The following is a 19,079-nucleotide window of genomic DNA, read 5'->3' as shown; positions in this document are numbered from 1 at the left end:
CGAATGTCAGGGTGACCAGTTAGTACGCTGAAAGGAGAGGAACATGAACTTGGGGGTCAGGGGCATCAGGTCAGAGTCCCGGCTCTGCCTCTTAGTTGTAAGACCTTGAACCTTTCTTTACCTTTGAACCTATTTCCTCATCTAGAACATGAAGTACTAACAGTTGTAAGCATTAAATGTGAAAAGTGATTTATCAACTGCTCTACACACATATCAAGACTCAGACCCAGTGTTGCTGAAATGCTGTAAGGGGTTAAAAGGCACTTTTAAAACAAACCCAAAAAAGTATAAACTGTTACACTGATTTATTATCCTTGGTCTTGGTTTCCTGGTTGGTAAAGTACAGGGCCCAGTACCCGTTGCTTAGTTCAGGCCCGTTTCCTGTTATAATGGCAAATATTACCACCCGGCAGGGGTTGTGAATGAGGTCCCTGTCACAAAGCACATGGCCTTGTTCCTTAATTGCTAGGGTGGAATTAATTTGCTCTTCCTGTTTCTCTTGTGACAGGAAGTAGATGTCCTTGAATTTCAGTTGATTAATGGAGCCTCTGAGCAGAGTGCTCCAGCCTCTCTTGCTTTTAATCCTTATGCAATGCAAGGCCCTAATTTGATAATTTTGCTGTTTTTTAGATGGATCACCTACTGGTTGAAAATATTGAGCGGGAAACGTTTCATCTCTGCTCCCGCCTCATTAATGGGCCGTACCGGCGAACGGTGAGAGCCCTGGTCTTCACATTAAAGCACCAAGCTGAAATCCGGGCTCAGGTGAAGAACGGCTCACTGCCAGTCGGCACGTTTGTACAGAACCACAAAAAATGACCTGAGGATGGTTCCAAAGCTGGGCTGGGCAGAAAGCAAAATGGGCCTCTCTCTGCCATTCAAAGACTCTTTTGAGTTTGGGTGATGGCTGCTGCTGGTGGTGCTAAATTTTCCCATGGTGCCATTCCTTCAGACAGAGGATGCAGAGAGCCCTGGGAGCCAGGCCTGCAGGAGAGGCTTCATTAGCTGTAGTGCGCTTGTGCTGCCGAACGGGACATGGCTGGCTGTCGCTAGGAAGCACAGTACGGTTGCCACACCTAGCCCAGGGAAAGGGTGACAGATTTCACTGGGAGTATGCCAAGGACACCTCTAAACTCCCCCATGTCAGGCAGATGAAGTAACTACTTTATTTCGCCACCCTGCAGGTAACTGAAACTCAATTACCACGGCTGCTTGCTCAGTCCCGTCCCCCTGAGTTTAGACAGCTCCCGTGCCTCTCAGAACTCCCCTGTCTGTTCTCTTTGCTCTACCCCAGGGGTGAGCCTGCTGGAGCCAGCCAACTACCCCTTCTTTCCAGAACTCACTTATCTGAACATTGCAGCTCTCCCTCGAAGACCTTCTGCATTGGTCTCCGGAGCCCCCATGCTGAGGCTTCTAATGAGGAGCTGGCCAGAAGCCTCCCCACACCTTGGGGTTTATTTGAATATGCTGGCTCTTGGGTTCGGGCTCTGTAGAAGATACATAATGAAATTTCTCTTGAAATGAGTTACCATAGTAGAAAAAAAAAAGCACCTATATTCTAAAATGAAATGCCTCTGTATAAGCTTGCTTGAACAATGATGTAAATGTATTTGCTCTTTTTAAGTAATAAACTGGGAGGGTTTTTTTGTCTACAACAAAGGCTGTGGCCTATTCATTGAAAAGTGTTCGAAGTTTAGAAAGGGGACAGTTGGTGAAAATAAAGAATGATTGGACAAGACTTTGAGGGTGATAGCAGGACCCAAGAAAGGCTTTTTAGGCTAGAGGAGACAAGAGCATGTTTATAATCTGCAAAGAAGTCAGTAGAATGGAGGAAGTTAAAATTAAAAAAAAAAAAAAAAAAAGATAGAGGGGCTAAGTTAAAAGCACAGACAAAAGGGAGGGGGCTAACGTCTGCTTTCTAAGTGCCAGACGTCCTTCCAAAGATAATTTATTAGCGTTTACATTGGTCTTTATGTAGTGTTTTAAAAATCCTGTTTAACCTTTTCACCTGTTGTATTTGTAAGTGTTATTTCAGTTTTTTAGATGTCTTCATTTATTTAGTACCTACTTACTGGAGCACCCATTTCTCAGGGCACTGTGGATATCTACCAGAAGCTACCAAGCAGAAGTATTCTGTTCAGTTCCCCACTGCTCATAATGATTGGAGCTAGAATAATAATTGACCACTTAACCACGTGCTCAGCATTGTGGGAGACATTTAAAAAATTAATTGTACTAATACCTAATTAAAGATGAGGGAAGTGAGGCTCAGAAGGTTTAATAACTTGCTCAGGGTCACACAGATGGTGAGTGGCAGATTTACAATTCAGAACTGGGGTCTGCTTGATGTACAGTCTTCCTGGTTGATTTCACCTGTTCATGCTCTTAGGCATCGTGTACACACGGATGACACTCCAGTTGGCATCTTCAGCCCATACCTGTGTCCTGAATTTCAGGCAATATCTCCTAGATGTCTCGTGGACATCTCAAATGTGACACGTTTTCTTTCACTTGGCAATACTGGTACTTGAGTTAGAAACCTGGCGGTCAGCCTAGGCTCCTCATCGCCCCCACCCCCAAACTCAATGAAGTCCCGATGGTTCGTTTCTCACATAGATTTAGAATCTCTTCTCTCTTCTCCATCTCTAGTATACTTCAGGACTTTATCCTCTCTTATCCAGATGACCACATGGCCTCCTCAATGGTTCCTCTGCCTCTAGTCTCAGCCTCTTTAGACTGACTTCCCTATGCTAGAAACAAAGTGACATATCAAAACCGGGAGGAAATCCCGTGGTGTCATCTCCCCCTTCCCACTCTGAGCAATTTCATGAGTTGCTTCCTTTCTCTAGAATGCTGCTGTCTATCTAATTCTCTCTGCTGCCCCTACCATAATTCCTTGTATACTGTTTTGACATACCCACAGGTTCTGTGGCTATGCTTTTGATTCTATCCCCACTCAATTGTAACCTCCTTCAGAAATCCTGCCAGAATTCAGAAATCCTGTATTACTCATCTGGATATCTTCTGTCCTTAGATTAGTGCTTGTCCCATAGTAGTACCCAATACATGAGTGGAATTAATGGATGTCCAGGTATCTGTGCCCTTCCTGCCTCCACCCTTGTTCCCCTTATAGTCTGTTATCCACAGGTAGCTGGAATGAACCTTTTAAAATGTAAAACAAATTCTATCTTTTCTCTGCTCAAAACCTAGTGGCTTCCACCTCAGAGTAGAATCCTAAGCCCTTACCATGTCCTACAAGGCCCAATGTGATCTGGCTCCTGGCTGCCTCTTTGACTTCATTTCCTAATATTGTCTCCCTTTCTCACACCTTTATGGTCCCACTGACTCCCTTACTGTTCCAAACACACACACCAGATGTGTTCTTGCCTCATGGCTTTTGCACTTAACTCTTCCTCTGATCGCAATGCTCTTTCCATAAATATCTGCATGTTCCTGTCATCACTCAATTCAGATCTCTGCTTGCCTTATCAGATAGGCCTTCACTGACTACCCTAAATAAAATAGCCCTCTCTCACTCATTTTTTAATACGCTACCCCAATTTGTTTTTCTTCAGAGTATTTATCCCCCACTTGACACAGTTTATTATTTCTTTATTGCCTATTACCTCCACCTCCTTTAAGAATTTCAGCTTCTTGATAGCAGACCCTTTGCTTTATTCCTGCTGTGCCTCCAGCACCTAGAATAGCCTGTCACAAGCTAGGTCTTCATAACTATTTATTGAACAGTTGAATGACTAGCTGTAGGCATACAGAGAAGTCATCTAATCCAACCAGGGAATGCTTCCTGGAAGAGATGATACCTGGGTGCAGTCTGAAAGGGCAGAAGTAGGTACTTGGGTGGTTAAGGTATATGCCCAGCAGCAAAAGCAGAACTGTGATACCTGGGAGGTAATTGGTATGGCTAGAGTAGAAGACACATGCAGGAGAGTACCTGGAGATGAGGCCAGAGAGAAAGGCAAGGACCAAGACAAATTTGAAGGGTCTCGAGCACAAAGTGAAGGATTCTGGACTGATTGCAGGAACTGATTAGTTTCTTATTACTGGGCTGTGTGGAAGAGAAGCTGGAGCAGGGAGAGGGACAGGAAGGAGGAAGCTTCATTTATAAACATCCAAAGAGTTCTGCTAACTGAGGAACCCAGAGTAAGTTGAAAACAAATTGCTGTCTGGCTGAAAGCCTTCAGTGGTGATAGTTAGAAAGTGAAATGATTGCAGAGATGTGCTTTGGAGATTTGGAAAGCAGGCTGTGTTATTTGTGGCTGTTTTCTCCTTGATGCATGTGCAGAATTTCCATGAACGTTAATGGAGCTATTCTGAGTGCTTGCCAAAGGGAAGGAGGCTCTCAGACACCGACATAAGTTTGCCCACCCACTAGGAAGCACCTCTGAGCTCCAACCTGTTCTCAATGAAAGGGGTCAGCTCCCGAAATGGGTTAAGAGAGGTTCCTAGGACCTTGAGTTACCTGTGAGTCTAGGCATGAATATGTCTTCTAAGTGTGTTCTGTTACTAGAGGAAATTGGGAAATTAAGCACTGTTAGAGTCTGCTCCAGTAGCCTATTGGTCCTTTTCTTGTGGTTAAATTGGAAGTCCTGGGCCCTTGGGTAGGGACTAGAGCTTTTCATTCATTCAGTGAGCACACGTTGCCCAGAACTGCACTGGCCCTGGGGAAACTGTAATATATGAGATAGAATTTCTACCTTTGGGGAACTCTTAGTCTGGTGGGGAGACAGACACATAGGTAAATAATTATAGTATAAGATATGAAGTATTGACTATAGATATTTATTTAAAATGTTGAAAAAGTGTGAAAAGGGATGATCGGCACCATTCTAGGGGAAGGAAAGGTTTCATAGAGAGATAATATTTGAACCAAATCTCAAAAGATAGGTAGTAGTTCTTAGCAGAGGGAGCAGTGTGTGTGTGCAAAAGCACAAGTGTAAAGTGCATGGCTTATTTCAGTAGAGGCAAAATTATATGTGTAGTGGAAGCATAAAGTTCTTAGAAATGGTGAAGAGAAATGGAGGGGGGAGTAACCAGGGGAGGCTTGTGCAGGAAGGAGTTGGACGTTGGCCTTCAGATAATGGGAGGCATGAGAAGTTTTTGAGAATGTGAGGGACCTATATAAAGTATGTGTTTTATGAAGATGAAAATGTTCCAATGTAAGCATATTTAAGAAAATTTTTAAAAAAATTTTAAACCCAAAAACTTAACATAAAGGAAAGACACACTTGAGATTCAGTAAATGCGAGATCTTTTTTTTTTTTTTTTTTGGCAAATGAAGTTTCGAGTTGACCAAACAGATATCATTAGAGAGTCCCAGGTTTGAAGAATGGCAGGAAGCTCAGATAATGCATTTACTTTGTTCAGTGGTAAAGGAACAGGCAGCTGGCCTTTTTTCATTTATAGAATATCAGGTTCTTAAACTTGTGCTTGTCAACCTTGGTTTTCTTTTGCTGCAGCCTCAGGCCTCAGAGCCTCACTCTGAGATTTGTAATGTGTTTTGGATGCGTTTATCACAGCCAGATGGGGCGGGGGCTCAGCTTGTTACTGCCCATTATTGCTATCAAAGGGAGTCCATCCAGAAAACAAGGCTTTGGGAGCTTCGATTAGGTCAGTGACACTGCCTTGGTTTCAAAAGAGAGATGGTTTGATTGGATGACATTGTATTTTCTTTTAAATCAACCAAAATGATAAGATTACTGTCTGGGATAGGCTTACCCATAAGCTAAGGAGCTTAGTTTCAAGATCCAGGAAGCCCAGGATGTCCAATCAAATGCTGCTTGTTCATCTTGTTAAAATCATTTATTCACTGCATATTTGGTGAGCTCTTACAAGCCAGGTCCAGGGGTCCCTGGGATAAATGAGACATAGTCTCTGGCCCCAAGAAGCTCACAGTCTAATGAAAGAAACAGACAAATGATTATGAATTATGGGAATTCAAAGAAAAGGAAATAAGCCGATAAACATATTAGAAGATGCTCAACCTTACTAATAAACAGGGAATGGGAAAGATTAATGCCAACCTTGAAGACCTAAAGGATTTGGGGACAGTGATCTCATTATCTCTGTTCCATTCACCGGCCCCTGCACAAATCAAATGGATCCTGGAAGGTGACCATGGACTACAGCAAAATCAACCAAGTGGTAGTTCTACTTGGCAGCTGCTGTGCCAGACGTAGCATCTTTCCTAGAGCACATTGAACTTGTCCTCAGGTACATGGTTATGTAGCTACTGACCTGGTGAATGTTTTTCATGTCCTTCCCTATCAGAAAGAAAGAGTTCACATTCACTTGGACAGTCTTGCCCCCGGGCTGTTAACCTTCCTGCTCTCTCACAACCTAGTCTGAGAAGAGACCTATCCTGCCTAGATAACCTTGCAGAACATCACATTGGGCCAGATGAGCAATGAACAACATGTATATTAGAAGCCTTAGTGAGACACATACATTGCAGAGAGCAGAAGAAAACATTAAGAAGATTCAGAGGCCTGATATCTCAGTGATATTTGTAGGGACCAGTAGTCTGGAATGTGCCGGGGACATGTCCTCCAAAGGAAAAGACAATGACTGCTTCTCCCACTCCCCCATTAAGAGAAAAAAAAAACAAACACAGTGGCAGAGAGGGGGCCCCTTTGGGCTTTGGAGGCAGCATATTTCACACCTGGGAATACTGCTCCATCCCATATTCTGGATAACACAGAAGGCTGCCAGTTCTGGATGGCCCAGAGAGGGAAGGGGCTCAGCAGCAGATCCCGGCTATGGCACAAGTAGCCTTATCACCTGAAAGAACCCAGGGTACTTGAGGTATCTGTAGTGGAAAAAGATACCCACAGAGTTTATGATGAGGCCTAGTAGGAGATAATGTAGACCCCTGGGGTTTTGGAACAGGGCCATGTCTCTGTAACCAAGAATAATACAGTTTTCAAAACATAACTTCTGATTTGCTGAGTGTTCTGGTAGAGACAGATCATCTGACTGCAGATCATCGAGTTGACCATGCAGCTAAAGCTGCTCCTCATAAGCTGGATTCTGTGAAACCCACCAAATCATAAGGTCACGCAAGGTCAGCAGCAATTCATTATGATAGACATGGTACAACTGGGATTGGGCACAGCAGGGCCAAAGGGCAAAAGACAGTTGCAGGAGCAGGTGGCCCAGACATTTATGTCCTCCTCCATCTTTGCACCAGTGCCTCTCCCTCAGATCACCTATGGCTGCCTGAGGAGCTCCTTAGATCCAGCTGGAGGAGAAAAAAAAAAGCCAAGCTTTGTTCATGGGTGGGTCAGCTCAGTTTGTGTGAGCAAGCCAAAAATAGACTGTTGCTACACTGCAGGCCCCACTGCAGTGTCCTTGAAAGATGGTAGAGGAGGAAATCCTTCCAGTGGACAAGCTCTGGATACTACACGCCGTCATCTACCTTTTCTGGAATGAAAGGGGGCCCATGGTTAGATGATACATGGATCTGATGGGCAGTGGTGAATGGCTTGGCTGGTTAGGGGTCTGAAAGGATGAAACTAGAAAATCGGGGAGAGATCTGGGGTACAGGCTCATGGATGGACTATGAGAGTGGACACCGAGTGTGAAGTTCTATGTATTCCATGCTAACACCCACCAGAGAGTGTACACCATGGAAGAAGCACTGAACAGTACAAGCAGCCATGCTGTGTGAACCACATGATTTGGCAGGACCTGTGGTTTTTGACTGTGCAGCCAAAGTTGCTCATCGTAAGCTGGATTGTATCAGATCCACCAAATCATAAGGTCACACAATCCTTAATGAACTTGCTGTATGCTAATCTCCCATCTCACAGTCTACTTTCCAGGGAACTGGACCTGCAACATAGCTCTTCTAATTGTTGATAACTCTCAGATCAGATGTCAGCAAACTTTTCTAAAAAGGGACAGTTAGTAAATATTTTAGGCTTTGCAGGCCATATGGTCTCTCACAACTATTCAACCCTGGTGCTGTAGTGCAAAAGCAGCCACAGATGATATGTAAATGAGTGAGTGTGGCTGTGTGCCAATAAAACTTCACAAGAGTACGTGGTAGATGGCATTTGGTCCATGGCCTTGGTTTGCCAACCCCTACTCTAGAAAAATTTCCAGGAGTGCATGAAGTAGCCATTACAAAAATTTAATTGCAACATGGTCTGTAATAAAATTTTAGAAGTAATCTCAATTTACATTAGAGAAAGATGGTTAAATAAGTTGTGGTACTTTCACAACTTGGAATACTAAGCAGCAGATAAAAAGAATGAATTTAGATCCACGTAACATCACTTGTCCAGTAGAAATATAACACAAGCCAGCCACATGTGTAGTTTTACACTTCCCAGGAGCCACATTAAAAACCGTCAAGAGAAAGAGATGAAATTAATGATATGTTAGAGCTCTATACACTGAAGTTATTATCACTTTAACATGTAATTAGCATAAAAATTACTGAGATATTTTACATTCTTTTTTTGCAATCTGATGTGTATTTCACACTAAAGAGCACATCTCAGTTTGGGCTAACTACGCTTTCAAATATTCAATGGCTGCATGTGGCAGTGGCCACTGTATTGGACAGCGTAGATCTGTACTGAAAATCTGCTGATGTGGAGAGGCCATTGACGCATTTGGTCCAGTGAAAAAAGGAAGTCACAGGGCAGTAAGTACAGTGTGGACCACTTAAGTGAGGGGGAAAAAACACAGGAACATATTGAAGAAGAAGGTATGTATGCATGTGTACCTGATGTAGAGAGAGGCTTTGGGTGGCATGGTGGAGGAGGGACACACACTCTGCTTACCTGAATTTTTTAAAATAAATTTTTTATTTGGGGATAGTTTCAGACTTGCAGAAAAGTTACAAAGACAATATGGAGAGCTCCTATCTGCCCCTCACCCAGTTTCCCCCGTTGTTAACGTTGTACTGTAGTGTGGCACGTGTGTCAAAATGAAAACGCCACCCTTGCTCCGTTACTGTTAACTCCAGACTTCGTTCAACCTTCATCAGCCTTTTCCACTAATGCCCTTTTTCTGTTCTAGAATTCAGTCGGTGATTGAACTGCATTTAGTCATGCCTCCCTAGACTTCTCTGCTCTCTGCCCAATTCCCCGGTCTTTCCTTGTTTCCTGTGACCTTGACAGTCTTGAGCAGGGCTGGCCAGGTATTTTGTAGAATGCTCCTAAGTTCAGGTTTGTCTGAAGACGTCCTCTTGACTGAGCTAGGGTCATGGGTTTTGAGGAAGAATATCCCAGAGTTGAGCTCCCCTTCCTGTCACAGCACACCTAGGGGTACAGGATACCCAGGTAAGTTATCACTGGGAATGTTAACCTCCATGGCTTGGGTAGGGTAGTGCTTCTCCACTGTAATGTTACTCTTTTTCGGTTTCCATACTCTATTCTTTGGGGGAAGTCACCAGACCCTACTCAAAGGTGGTAGTAATCAAACTCCACCTCCTGGGTAGAGTATCTACATAAATTTTTTGGAATTCTTCCCTAAGGAAGATTTGTCCATTCTTTATCTGTCTCTCTCTCTCTCTCTTTCTTGCTCTACCTACCTACCTACCTACCTATCAGTATGGACTCACATGTATTTATTTTATACTTTCGGTTGTAATCCAATCAGATTTTTTTCACAGTGAATATAAATTCATGTACTGTAATGTTTTTAATGCAGAAAACATACAAACAATCATGCTGTATGAGACACAAATTCTGTGATTGGCAAGACTTTTCCCTCCACAGCTCTTCACGACTGCCTTTGAGTAGGATAATCATTGGCTCATTGCTATTCAACTAGCAACTTTAGACAAGCTATTTCAACCCTCCAGGACTCCATCCCCACATCCGAATAACAAAGTGTATCATAAAATGGTCTCAAGGTGCAGAAGGGGATGATGCTTGTATGTACAGGTATTTTGTTTCCTATTAATAGACCTGACGTCCTTAATGGCAAGGGTTATCTTCTCTTATTTCTCTTATTTATGTTGGAAAATGAGCCCAGAGTTAATAGCCCTTGAGAACATCACGTAAACATAATCAATATTTATATCCCCTATCACAACCCCAAATAGTTCTCCTGTCCTACTTTTTCACCTCTCTGAGTGGGATATGGTTTTCTTCTTCTCCCTCAGCTTTTTCTCCAGTGGCTGATATCTACCCCAAGGCCTGTCATCCAGGGCCTCATCCTACGGACGTCTGCTGACCTCTCTGGCCTCATGCTTGTGCCTCTATCTCTACTATGGCCACACAGGTGCCTTATTACCCCTGTGAACAAAAATGCTTGCTGAATATCTCCCTCCTCTCTGCCAGGCCCTGAGATGAGACAGAACCAACAGGGGCTCTGTGTCCTGGCTCATCCAGTGAGGGGATCAAGTCCTCAATCCATAGCAATCTATCATAGGAATGGGTGAGGGACTGTGGGAGCATCATGGGGCAAGGGCTTGATTGTGCCTGCGGAGAGGCCCAATCTGGAGAGAATCAGAAAGGCTTTGCAAAAAAAATGCTGCCTCTGGAGCTGGGCTTTGATGGATATATAGATAGGAGTTTAGCAGGGAGTGGATGGGACAAGTGCGGTTCCAGGTACAAGGAAAGGTATATGCATGACAGAGAAATATCAAAGAACAGGGAACAGTAACATGTGTGATGTGCCTGGAGCCAAAGGGCAGAAAGAGAAAGAATAGCCAGAAGTGAGAGTGGGGAATGAGTCAGGGGACAGTCTGAAGTGAAGGCCTGAACGAAATTTTTATGATTTCGAGATGAGGAAATACTTAAGTAAAAGTAGAGGTACAGTATGAAGGGCTCACCACACAGGTAGCTGTTAATCAGCAAATCCGGAGCACGTGTGGCACATCAGGCACTATTAATTTACTCCTCCACCTTATGTGAGCTTTAGGGCTGAGACGGTGTCTGATTAGTTGCTGTGTTCCTGGCACAGGGTCTAGCACAGGGCAGGAGCTTGGTACACACACACTGAATGAGGGTATTAGAACACCAGGTGAGATCCTGCCTGGGATCTCACCATGCAGGAGATGGGCCAAGCCTGCCGTCAACCGTGACTTTCTCATGGTTCTGTAGATTGTGCTGCATCAGTATACTCTATCTGTGCAAGAGTCCCATCCTCTCCTGCCTGATGCAGTGAGTAGAGCTCCCCGAGGAAGCACTAAGGATTGGATTGCTTCAGAGCCAGAAAACGCACGGCCCATGGGAGGTTCACTTCAGAGTAAACAGCCCACATGGCCTTGGGGACATGATAGGAGGACAACCCACAAGGGAAAATGCACCCAGGGTTAGCATGGGGCCTCCGAGCCAGTACTTGAGCTGATCAAACATCAGGAGTTTTCAAAGTTATTATTTTGGAGGGGCTGTGTGGTGGAGAATCAAATCATCACAGCCCCAGCCATGACAGAGTGCACGCCTGCTACAGGCAGGAGGCTGTGCTGGGCACTCTGGCTCCGTCTCTTTTTCTCACTGCTCCAAAATGTGACCTCTGAATAGAAGACCTTTATTTTTCTCCACATCCCAAAGCCAGAGCCTCTGACCTTGTCTCCTTGGGGACACTCTTACCTCTCCTATAGTCGGTTCTCCACCCAGCAGCCAGAGTGAGCATCTGGAACAGACTTGTAGGTCATGTCACTCCTCTGTCCAAAGCCCTTGGTGGCTCTCATCACACATCCCCTACAGTGGCCTATGAGGTCCCCAGTGTCCTGATCTCTGGCACCATCTCCAACCCCTGGCTCCCTCTGCTCTGGCCTTCTGTCAAACTTCTAAACTATGGCCCTCTGTTGGGGTGTTTGCATCCACTGTTGCCTCTGCCTGCATACTGGGACCACCCTGGGATGACTCCTTGTCATGCAAGTCTCACCTCCTCTGAGAGGTCTTCCCTGGCCACCCTCTCTAATTAGGCTGTAACCCCCGAGCCATTCTCTGACACATGGGGGCTTTTTTTTCCCCCATAGGATTTAACCCCATCTCCACTGACTGACTGACTGACTTACTATACTCATTTATTGTTTATTTTCTCTGGTGTACCCCCACCAGAGCACACACTTCCTAGGAGCAGTGACCCTGTGTGTCCCTCCTCTGGGTCTCCAGTGCCTGGCTCAGGGCTCAGCCCCCAGCAGGACTCCGTACATATGTACTGAGTGAGGGGCTCCCCCTCCGCAACTTCAAGCTGGCCCCCAAGTGCCCGCACAGCCAAGCAGCCTTGTCTGCGCGACACAGGAAAGCCTAATCCAGCGTGTGTAGACCGACAGATGGTGTGGAACTCAGAGCTGAGCGGTTGTTATTAGTCTGAGTTGCTTTTGCTTGGAATAGGATTAGCATAAATACCATCCCAGGCAAGTGGATAAGGTAAAGCTCTGTTAGTTACATTCAGATTTTGTTTCCCTGTTGCAATCCAGAACCATCCTTTTGCTGGGTTAGTTCAATTCATGGCTAATGGTGTTGTCCAGAAAGGCCAGATGGAGTGGGAGTGGGAGGGTCACACACACATAATACTTCCTGGTCCCCATCTTGCTCTTCCCTTCCAGACCCTGCTCCACACTGGCCTCTAGAGTGACCCTCTAGCCACTCGAATCCAACCTTAGCACAGCTGGCAGGAAGCCTGGTACTGGTCCGCATTGGCCTGATGAAGCCCAAACGCCTTATGATGATGAAGATGAAAATGTGATCATGGACGCTGCTCTGTAACTCTCAAAGTCTCCCAGCTGCCCTGTAAAGCCCAGGCATATCATTGTCATTCATCAAGTGACAATTTGATGGCTCAGAGAGGTTCAGTGATTTGCCCAAGGTTGCTCAGCCAGCGAGCCACAAAGATAGGTACGAAGCCCAGGGCCGTGGACTGGTTGTTTGACAGGCATCCAAAGTGCTTCCTGAGCTGGCCAGCCTTCCAGCGAAGCTGTGGTGCTCCTCCAGCTGCTCATGTGTCAGCCTCACCTGACTCAGCAAGAAGCCAAGTCAAAGGCAGGAGTCTGTTGGCCCCATGAAACTCCTATTTTCTGGCTAAGAAGCATCACTTGCTTTAGCCTCTTCCTCTTTAGCTCCATTAAGGAGCATTTGGGGGTTTTTTTTGGGGGGGGGGAGTCATTTTCCACAAAGAAACAGAGTTCTTAAAAACTGATTTATTATAATATGTATAATAACAACATCAGCTAACATTTGCAGAGTATTATGTCAAGACTGTGCTAAGTGCTTTACGTGCATTATTTTGAACACCCTTCCCCACCATTACTGAAAAAACAAGAGATTACAGGGGCACCTGGGGGCGCTCAGTGGTTGAACATCTGCCTTTGGCTCAGGTCATGATCCCAGGGTCCTGGGAGCGAGTTCTGCTTCCAGCTCCCTGCTTTGTGGGGAGTCTGCTTCTCCCTCACCCTCTCCCTCTGCTGCTCCCCCTGTTTGTGCTCACATGCATTCTCTCTCTCTCTCTCTCTCTCTATCAAATAAATAAAATCTTTATAAAAAAAAAAAAGAAAAACAAGAGATTACAAAACGGCGGACAGTGTCGAACGAGACTCCTGCCTCTCCATTCCCTCCCACAGTGTGACCTGTCCCTCAGGGATCCTGCAGAGACCGAGAACTGTCATGAGCTCGTTAATCCTGCCCAGCACTTTAAGGTAGGTATGATCATCCTTGTATTACACGTCAGGAGATTGAAGTCCAGACACAGGAGACCCCTTACTCAAGGTCACTGGCTTTGAGTGGCAGAGCTGGGATTTTTCCACATACGGGCGACCTGGGAGCCCAGTGCATTCTGGCCTGAGACCACCCTGCCTTTCCCAAGGAGGAGAAAACTGGAAGTTGAGCGGAGAAGTGACGCCTGATAGGCCTTTGCCTGCACATACTGGTCTTGCAATGAAGAATTCAAAGTTGGGCCTCCTTAAAGTGACAAATGATGCCCTATCACAGGCCTTTGAGGTTATTGACCGATGGCTCAGATCTCAAGTACTCCAGTCCTGAAGACTTGTAGTCAACAGCTCTCGCTGTCTTAACTTCTGGACCTTTGTACCCTTTGGTCTGACCTTGGGAGGCTTCGGCTCTGACAAGCTACTCAGTACTAATCACGTTTTGTGAGATCCAGAAGAGAGAACACAACCATGCAGGGGCGCCTGGTGGCTCAGTTGGTTATGCACCTGACTCTCGATTTTGGCTGAGGTTGTGATTCCCAGGATCGCAAGATCGGCCCTGCATCCCGGCTCCACACTTAGTGGGGAATCTGCTTGGGATTCTCTCTCTCTCCCCCTCTGCCCCTTCCCCCTGCCCCCGCTCCTGTTCTCTTTATCTCTCTCTCTAATAACTAGCTACATCTCTCTTTTTTGTTTTTTTTTTTTAAGAAGAAAAAGAGAACACAGCCGTGCAGCTACAAACCTAGGCCATGCCTCAACTCCCCTCTGGCCTGCTCGGTGGGAGTGGGTGACGCTGCCTCTCCGTGCCTCAGTATCTTCACTTGTAAGGCCAAAATAATTACATCTCACCTCAAAGTTTGAGGATCCTCAAGTGAGGTAACAGAGGCCAAATGGCAAGTAGCAGTGCCACAAACGGCGTTAGTTTTAATCACAGTGAAAGAGTAAATCCGATAGGCTGTGTGTAAAAAGCAGCTGCTAAATTCACAACTACTGTCCCTTCACTTCTCGATCCCACCCCCCAACCTACATCTGTGAAATCTTTTAGTCTACAAAATCCTTTCCGTCTGTTGCCTCATTAATCCTCATCCAAGCCCTGCGGGGCAGAGTGTGGGATTATCACCCCCAGGTTACAGATGAGAAAACTGGGATTGCAGTAGGGGGAAGTGCCTTTCCAAAGGTCTCAGAGCTGGTGGGAGGTGGTGCGGTCATCATACCTGGCCTGTCTCTGCCCCGCCCTCGCCCATGTGACCAAGCCTGTGCTAATTAGCCTGGCACATGAGGCTCATGGGGATCTGGCCCCCACCTGCCTCCTCAGATTCATCTCTCTCTCCTTGCCCCTTTATGCTCTGGCCTTCCCAAGTGTCTCATCACCCCTCAGACAGGCAGTGACCTCTCTCAGCCCTTGTCCTTTGTTTCCCTCTGCCAGGCCGCCTGGTGGACGCCTGCCCATCCTTCGTCAATTCCTTCCCGCAGGCCCTGTGACAGATGCCGACACAATGAATTTACATTGTTCTTGTCACTACTGTATTGATCATTTTGCAGAGTGGATCGGGGCCCAGACTCTGGAGCCAAGCTACCTGGGTTTAAATCCTGGCCCAGCCACATACCAGCTGAGTGCTCATGGACAAGTTACTTAACATCTCTGTGTCATGGAGATACGCCTTCTAGGATTGTGAGAGGTACATAGTACTTGCAGAACGGTGGGCTCAGGGTCTGGCGCAGACTGAGCATTAACAATCATTAGCTATCACCGTTATCATTAGTTACCATGATTATTTTCTATTATTCGTATTCACTGCTGCCTACCTCTGCCAGGCCTGGTGTTGGGCACACTGAGCTGACTCAGACACAGTGTCTGGGCTTGGGGCCCGAGGGAGGAGAGAGGCATGTAAATACTCCGTGACAATGCATTCATTCTGACCACGTCACTATACTGCTTACACACCCCTGTGCCCATGTTCAGGGGCTCTCAGGAGCTGACACCACTCTGCAAGCACTCCCTCCCTGCGAGGGATGGCCTGGGTCCTCGTACCCCCACCCTGCTAGGTGTCTTATCCATGGGGAATGGCTTTATCGGCTCTCCCTTCTTTCTGTGCTAACCCCAGAGACAAGCTGCTTCTGGAGTGCAAGGAGAGTCAGCTGCAGTACGATTTATCTCCCTGGGTCTCTTCCTCAGCTGAGATTTACAGGCTGTGCCTGTCACAGGGACCCTGCAGGCTCAATTACAGATCTGCTTCTAGGCCAGACTGGGGCAGAAACCTGCCTGCGTTTGCCAAGCGGCCCTGAGGGAGAGCCACAGGCCCTGACAGACGGGGACCTGGGAGAGTGTGGGACCCATTCAGCTGCCTCGCTTGTGACTCGTGAGGAAACTGAGGCCAGAAATGGGAGACACATTCAAAGCTCCCATCAGGGATATTGGGCCCAGTGTGAAGTCTAATGTGGGCCTTGAGTACCATCCAGGGAGCTTATTTTACTGTACCTGAGTGTGTGATTTTATTATTACCCAAATAGCTTTATTTTAATGTAACAAAAACATTCACTACGGAAACATGCTTTAAAAACTTAAGCCTAAAGCAAAACACTGCACTTTCAGAAACAAAGACCATATTCTGTCCACATGAACATATTAGGAATGTATTCCATTGTTCAGCCTAGGCATTGCCCAGCTTCAGCAACCTGCGATTACAAAACGGAGTCCCATTTTTGTCCAAAGACAACGGCCCTGAGGTCCCTTCTACATAAGCAGGAAATTATCCTGGTTATTCCTGGGAATCTCCAAGAGTAGCCACAAACCAGTCTGTCAATTGCAATCACCATAAAATATTTGCTGTTCTTCCTCTCCAGCTGTCTCCTTCTTCATCAATATCCTCAAGTAATGAGGCCCTTAGCAGGAGTCCCATTGCTGCCACTGCAAATAGTACCTGTCGTGGGGACCGTGTCAGGCCTTAAAAGTGCCTCAGACTGCATTTTCTCAGGGCCTGACCAGCCAGTGGGGCTGGGCCTCCTGGGAGGGCACCCAGGTCCCTTGATGCCCTGTCCTACTGAAAGCTTACAAGCTGACAGTCCTTGGTCAGGCCTCTGAACCCAAATCATCTCAACAGTTATCTAGAGGTGATAAGAATGTTCTCATGAGGATCACATGAGGTCAAATGTGCCTGACACCTGTTATATATAGTAGGTGCTCAATAAGTGGAAGTTACCATTTTAAAAAAAAAGATTTTATTTATTCATGGGGGCAGGGCAGAGATACAGGCAGAAGGAGAAGCAGGCTTCTTGAGGGGAACCTGCTGTGGAACTCAGTCCCAGGACCCCAGGATCACGCCCTGAGCCAAAGGCAGATGTTCAACTGCTGAGCCACCCAGGTGTCCCTGGAAGTTACCATTATTAGTAATATTATTATTATACTGTCTGAGACTGGGTTTCCCCCAGGAACAGACTCTGAAACAAGGATTTGAAACAAATAGTTTATTTGAGAGGTAATCAGGGGAAGCCTCTATAGAGGTGTTGTTAGAAAGTAAGATAGAAGGGAAAGGGGAGATCCCTGGATGGCTCAGCGGTTTAGTGCCTGCCTTCGGCCCAGGGTGTGATCCCAGAGTCCTGGGATTGAGTCCCACATCGGGCTCCCTACATGGAGACTGCTTCTCCCTCTGCTTGTGTCTCTGCCTCTGTGTGTGTGTGTGTGTCTCTCGTGAATAAATAAATAAATAAAGTCTTAAAAAAGGGGGGGGGGGGGGAGAGAAGCAAGGCATGTATTAGCAAGCAGGTTTCTGCTATAAACTCTCCAGTGCTCAGTTCCACTGAGGAATTCTGAGTGATAGTGTAGAATGTGCCTCAAAGTTGTTTGAATCAAGGGGCGAGGGAGCTGGGGTATGTATCCACCCCTTCCATCACTGGCTGAGATCTGCTCAGGGGAAGTAGGTGTTGAGTCTGTGGCAACTTTCCTGCACTCACACAGGCCAGGAAGAGTAGGCTCTGAGCCCAGAGAAAGTCCTCAGGGAGAGTCACTTGGAAGCTATTGGGTCAGCATGCTCAGAAATGGTGACACAAGGAACACAGGTACGATACTCGGAGCAACTAGCTACAAATCCCGTGAGGTGTCACTTCATCTTGAAAGAAAGATGCTAAAAGCATCTCTTTCTCCTTCAGGCTGGCAGAACCCAGGAGAAGGGCAGAAGCTATGTGGGTTCTCATTCCAGCTCTGTCACCTTCAAATAGACTGTGACCTTTGTCTGTGCCATCTCTGGTCCTCAGTTTCTTCTCCTATCAGGTAGGGAGTTCAAAGCAGATGGACCTTGAGGTCCCAACCAGCTCTCCAAAGTTCCAGAATTCATCCAGCTTTTTCATTTGCACCTCACAGCACCCCTTGGCAGGAGGCAAGCAGGGCTGGTACCAGTCTCCCTGTCAAGAGCCAAGGGAATTCAGACTCAGACTCAGGAAGTGGCTAGGCCAGCAGTTCTCAGACTGCATTCCCTCCACCTGCCACATTAGCGTCACCTGCACACTTAGAAATGCAAATTCTCTGGCCCCAAGCTAGACCTACTAAATCAGAAATTCCGGGGGTAGGGCTAGCAATCTGTGCCACTTCCCGCTGATTCTATTGCTGTGTGTGCTCGTGTTTGAGGCGAGGCCGAACAGGGAGTTCAAGGCAAAAGTGGGACTAGAGTCTGAGTTCCTGCCTCCCAGGCTGCACATCTGTTTTTGGCACAGAGCCATGTGCTTAGTAGACCTTCAATAAATAGCAAGGAGATTGTTAAGCCCCACACCCATTTCTGGTCGCTGCATCTCCAGGGTACCCTCTGTGCTGTGCTTCTTCTGCTATTAATCTCTCTGTGGCAGTTTGGAGCCCTAAAATGTCAGGCCACCGGTGGCTCAGTGGTTTAGCGCCACCTTCAGCCCAGGGCATGATCCTGGAGACCTGGGATAGAGTCCTACGTCAGGCTCCCTGCATGGGGCCTGTTTCTCCCTCTGCCTGTGTCTGCCTCTCTCTCTCTGTCTCTCATGAATAAATAAATAAATAAAATCTTTTAAAAAAATTTTTTTAAAAAGTCAGGGCATGAGGCAGTCAAGTGAACCCATGATAGTTAAGAAATAATCCTAGAGGAGGGGAGCCCCTGGCATGAGGTCACCCTGTAAGGAAGTGAGCCAGCCAGACCCAAAACCCTGGTGTCCCTCCTCTTACCTCACAGCTCCCCCAGCACTGATGAGTGCCACCTCTGGGCTAGCAGTGAGGTGGGGATGGGGGTCTTCTGAGCCATCTGGACATAAGGCTGGAATTCCTTCTGACACTAGGTCTCTAGTGTCCTTCAGCTTCCCCTAGATGCTTCTCTCTCCCATCTACTTGTGCCCGGGCTTATGACAAAGTTCATCTTTGGAGACAGAAAAGAAAACTCTTTTGGAGTCTTGGAAACTATGGCATAGCAGCCATAAAATTTCTCGTTATGCCTTCCCA

At 46.5% G+C, this 19,079-nt stretch overlaps 1 protein-coding gene across 5 annotated transcripts in view; it reads left to right on the top strand.

Annotated features, from left to right (window-relative positions):
* TCEANC2 (transcription elongation factor A N-terminal and central domain containing 2) overlaps window positions 1-13,013 on the top strand; it is a 47,247-nt gene extending 34,234 nt beyond the window's left edge. For 4 of the 5 annotated variants that reach the window (XM_041771785.1, XM_041771783.1, XM_041771782.1 and 1 more), the window contains exon 5: window positions 631-1,655. In XM_041771785.1, coding sequence (XP_041627719.1) covers window positions 631-819 — 189 coding nt within the window. In that variant the 3' untranslated portion in view covers window positions 820-1,655. Of the gene's footprint in view, window positions 1-630; window positions 1,656-10,138; window positions 10,258-12,535 lie in introns of those variants that run through there. The other variant, XM_041771786.1, reaches the window with a different exon arrangement.
* Window positions 13,014-19,079: the final 6,066 nt, after the last annotated feature.

The sequence above is a fragment of the Vulpes lagopus genome, chromosome 10, assembly GCF_018345385.1.
Source record: "Vulpes lagopus strain Blue_001 chromosome 10, ASM1834538v1, whole genome shotgun sequence".
Taxonomy (NCBI): domain Eukaryota; kingdom Metazoa; phylum Chordata; class Mammalia; order Carnivora; family Canidae; genus Vulpes; species Vulpes lagopus.
This window is presented reverse-complemented; position numbering and strand designations above follow the sequence as displayed.